Source organism: Convolutriloba macropyga, unplaced genomic scaffold (assembly GCF_964194025.1).
Source record: "Convolutriloba macropyga unplaced genomic scaffold, txConMacr16.3 SCAFFOLD_5318, whole genome shotgun sequence".
In the NCBI taxonomy this organism is placed as follows: domain Eukaryota; kingdom Metazoa; phylum Xenacoelomorpha; order Acoela; family Convolutidae; genus Convolutriloba; species Convolutriloba macropyga.
This window is the reverse complement of record NW_027453466.1, coordinates 563-4495: the sequence shown is the minus strand read 5'-3', so window position 1 is coordinate 4495 and position 3933 is coordinate 563. Positions and strand designations below refer to the sequence as shown.

Here is a 3933-nt window from a genome sequence, read left to right as displayed (position 1 = left end):
AAAAACATTGAAGAAAACGGTCAAGCAAAAATTTTTCATAATAAAGACGCATGCATTTACAATAATTGTTTCTTACTTCGTTCGAGAGCAATTAATTGCTCCACAGACTGTTATAGAAAGAATATTACCTTTTGGGTAGCAAAAAAGCGTTCAAAAATAATTAAAATTATTTCAAAACAAATTTTTATATAGAAACCAGAATGAGGTCAATAATAGTCTAAGCTATCGCATTGCAGCTATTCAAGACTTAATATTCCTTAGTTTAAAAAATTTCAGCGTGAATTTATTTAATTTCAGGAAAGTACTGTTTACAAAATTGTATAAGAGTTCTTGTAGGCCTTCCAGACATTCCATTTGGCATATATTTCACATGATTAGTGTTTTCCATAACACTGGCAATATCTAAATGAGCCCACTGATCGCATTTGACAAATTGGGACAGAAAAGCGGCAGCTGTACAAGATCCTGCTTCTTTCTGCTTGGTGGAATTTGTGACGTCAGCAAGAAGGCTGTCTTTCACCATGTCGTTGTATAAAGTGGCCAGAGGCATCCGCCATACTTGGTCTCCAGTTACAGCACCAGACTTCCTAGAACATAGAAAATGAAGTTGTATTGTTACAGCCAACATCATAAAAGCACCTGAAAATTAGCGTCAATAAATATTGAGTTTTCAATAAATTCGAGTAATATAGAGAAAAACAAATAAATAAAACCTGGCTTCGGATATTCTTACTAGATGGCAAGTCCCTTGCTTGACTTAAAATAACTGCGATTACATAGGCGATGCTGGAATCATGTTCTTTTTCAAATCAACTTTGTTCTCTTGCAAGACCAAACAGCTTCCCTAAAATTTTTTTGGGTTCGAATCGAGCTACAATTCCTTGGTCCACAAAAAAATTATCCTTTTAACTATAAGTCAAATCGTCCATTCGATCGGCCAAAATAATCGCTCAAAAAGCCCTGCATGACTAAAATAATTCTTACCAATTTGGTCAGAGATATTAATGACAAAAAGCATAATAAAGATTTTAAATTGAGGGGTTTCTTTGAAAAGTAAAAAATAACTGAGTCACAAATAAAAGGCGCTTACGATTCAAACGACGGTATTAAACATACACCTTATAAAATAAGACGTGAACATTTGCACTGACCTAAGCATATCAAATAGTTTGTTCGTTGAGCAAAACGCCCCTGTGAAAGCGCCACCCAGTGCAACAGTCATAGCACCCGTCAGCGTAGCAGCATCTAATACCGCACTGGGCTGAAATGTCTGAGAGTAGTCGAGAACATCAGCTAGAACCAATCTTCCCTCTGCGTCTGTGTTGTCTATTTCGATAGAGAGACCACTGCGGGAGAACACGACGTCACCAGGCTTGCAGGCATTTCCACTCGGCATGTTTTCAACTAGTCCCATTAGACAGATTATCCGACCAGGGACATTGAGCCGCATTACCTGCCAAAAACAGCAAGCATGAAAATAGCCTCTGTAGTGACAGAAAGGTTAGAGTTTTACAAATGGTAAGAGCATAAATGACTTACTGTACTTCACAGAAATATTTGAAAATATTTGAAATTGAAGAAAGCAAAGAACGTACTGTAATGATATATTATGCATGGTTGCAGCTTTCCATGCGCAATGGTCGTTCACGTTCTGCCTAGAGCTGATAAAACTACACGCAAAAATAATTAAATGTTTTTGTATTCTAACACTGGATATTTTGTGACATTAAGTCTTCATCCTAAACTGAGATCCAAACATTGCGCTATTAACAGCGGCAGTTAAACTGAATGGAGCAATCAAATACTGCCTAAGAGCATTTATATCGTTAGCTTGCAGAGAAACACTCCCTCGTCATCCCATAAAAGTGGGATGTGAAATTCAAAATTACCCCCAGAGCTGTAGCTGCAACACAAGCCGCGCCTCCCATATCTCCCCTCATGAGACCCATTTTGGCGGAGGGTTTGATCGAGATACCACCCGTGTCAAAGGTCACGCCCTTTCCCACAAAGACCAGAGGCTGGATTGATTTATCTGCGTCTGGGTGAGAGAGGTGCAACTCTAACAATCGAGGTTTCTGCACTGAGCCTTGAGCAACGGCCAGAAGTGCGTTCATGTTTTGTTCACGTAGCCAGTCTTCGTCTCGAATGTGAATCTCCAGCTTCACCTTTGGGTCATTTCTAAACAAAGTTTTGATTCTACCAAATGCATTGAGGAAAGGCCTGATACACTAGCCTGTTTTTTTTTTCAATCAGTTTTTAACTCCTGGAATATTAATCACATTCTTAGCAAACTTTAGGTTTTACTTAAATTTTTTTTAAAATACATTTTTAAATAATAAAACAAAAATATTAAACTTCAGTCTATTATATTGTAGAGTATATAAATTAGACCTATTAATCGGAGAATAAATCTAAGTGATTTTAATTATTAATCAACCAGCCATCGTGATTAACGTGGCAAGAAATTGTTTCTAGGTACTAAAATTCCGGTTAACAATGGCGACCGTATTTTTATAAAAATGAGTAGTTAAATTAGTTGCTATTACTTGAACTCTTCAAAGACGTTGACAACCTCCTCCACGAACTTCTCAGGAGTGAGCATGTTGGATGGCATCTCCATCAGGGTCCTGGCCAAGTTCTGACAGTCAGCCATTATGAAGCCATCTTCCCAATCTGTCTTCAGTCACAATACAGTAAGCACTTCGGCATTCTGATTAACTGATAATTATGTTACGTATTATGTTTTAGGATGCCGAAAAACATTATTCGGACCTTTGTTTGCAAAAAAAATGCATTATAGAACTATCATTTTTATAACCTTGGCGAATTACTTAATTACTTTGATATTTAGAAAATAGCATTTTAGGAGGAAACTTTTACTATATAGAAAGGATAGAACTCGATAAGTTTTTTTTGCACGGCCGGAGAATGCATAACGAGTAGTCTAGCGCCTTTAAAAAAACATGATCATCAACGCAAAAATAGGCTAAAAATTTTCGAAATAAGAGTCGCAAAGCCATATTTTTTTTTAAAAAAGCATGACAATAGGGATTAGTCGTTTGAATTAACAGAAAAGCATCAACCGAAGTCCTTCCTTTGAACTCTTATCCATCAGTTCAAATTCCATAACTGGCTTCTTGGATCGATCTGATTTGTACATGTCAAAATTATAGGCAGCCAAATGGCATCCCTCACTAGCTGCACTCATATCATTCACATTGTCAACAAGTATCTCTGTCTCTTTACTAGTCGCCAGATTCTTCACACAGGAAGAGAATGCTAGTCTCGTTTGTTCTTTCTTCATATCAACTAAATGATCCGGCGCCAGATCAGACGGTAATGCTGCCAGGCTGAAAAAAAACCTTCAAAAGGATATACAAAAGCAGACCAACCAATTAGGAAGAAAATTAAATTAACTAGTAAAACAATTAACTTGGTTATCATGATTTTAGTCTACACAGCAGATTAGCAGTTTAATTAATATAATATCAGCAGTCCGTTTCTTTTCTTCACAACAAGTATTAGGCCTCTATTACAATTTGTTTTTGTTCTCCCCACCTGGATCAGGTATGAACGAAAACTTGTGACTGGAGGAATTAACATAGGTAGAGGGCTTTCTTCTGGATACATACTGTTGTTGTTCATGTGGTATCTTTTCAAATTGAACCCCTTTTAAGTTGCTCGCGCAGGCACCAAAATGCACACAGTTAAAAAATCTGAAAAATTAGGATATTAATGAAGAAAAATTGCTATATATTATAATTTTCACTTCTTTTCAACTCATTGCATCGTTCCATAACATCTGACATCAAAATTTTTTGACAAACTGTAGCAGTTACATAAAATACAGCCGAAAAAAGTGGAAGTGCTCCCTAATGCGCAGTTGCCGGACATTCCTAGACCTTTCACTTACTAAACTTAAAGCTAGGAGCT

General features: G+C 36.8%; 1 protein-coding gene across 1 annotated transcript; it reads right to left on the bottom strand.

Moving 5' to 3' along the window:
- Positions 1-270: 270 nt before the first annotated feature.
- On the bottom strand, positions 271-3647 carry LOC142358305 (cytosol aminopeptidase-like). The gene is made up of 6 exons (XM_075409729.1): positions 3633-3647; positions 3098-3362; positions 2547-2680; positions 1890-2178; positions 1152-1453; positions 271-587 (listed from the first exon to the last, which is right to left on the bottom strand). Exons 2-6 carry the CDS (start codon positions 3302-3304, stop codon positions 284-286), a joined length of 1236 nt encoding a protein of 411 aa, XP_075265844.1. The 5' UTR covers positions 3305-3362; positions 3633-3647; the 3' UTR covers positions 271-283.
- Positions 3648-3933: the final 286 nt, after the last annotated feature.

Bases quoted from the DNA above. Each gene is read 5' to 3' on its own strand.
- LOC142358305 (XM_075409729.1), bottom strand. From the start codon at position 3,304: ATGAAGAAAGAACAAACGAGACTAGCATTCTCTTCCTGTGTGAAGAAT. The intron at 2,179-2,546 runs GTAATAGCAACT...AACTTTGTTTAG, and splicing joins AACGTCTTTGAAGAGTTCAA to AAATGACCCAAAGGTGAAGC. The intron at 1,454-1,889 runs GTAATTTTGAAT...TGTTTTTGGCAG, and splicing joins TTGCAGCTACAGCTCTGGGG to GTAATGCGGCTCAATGTCCC.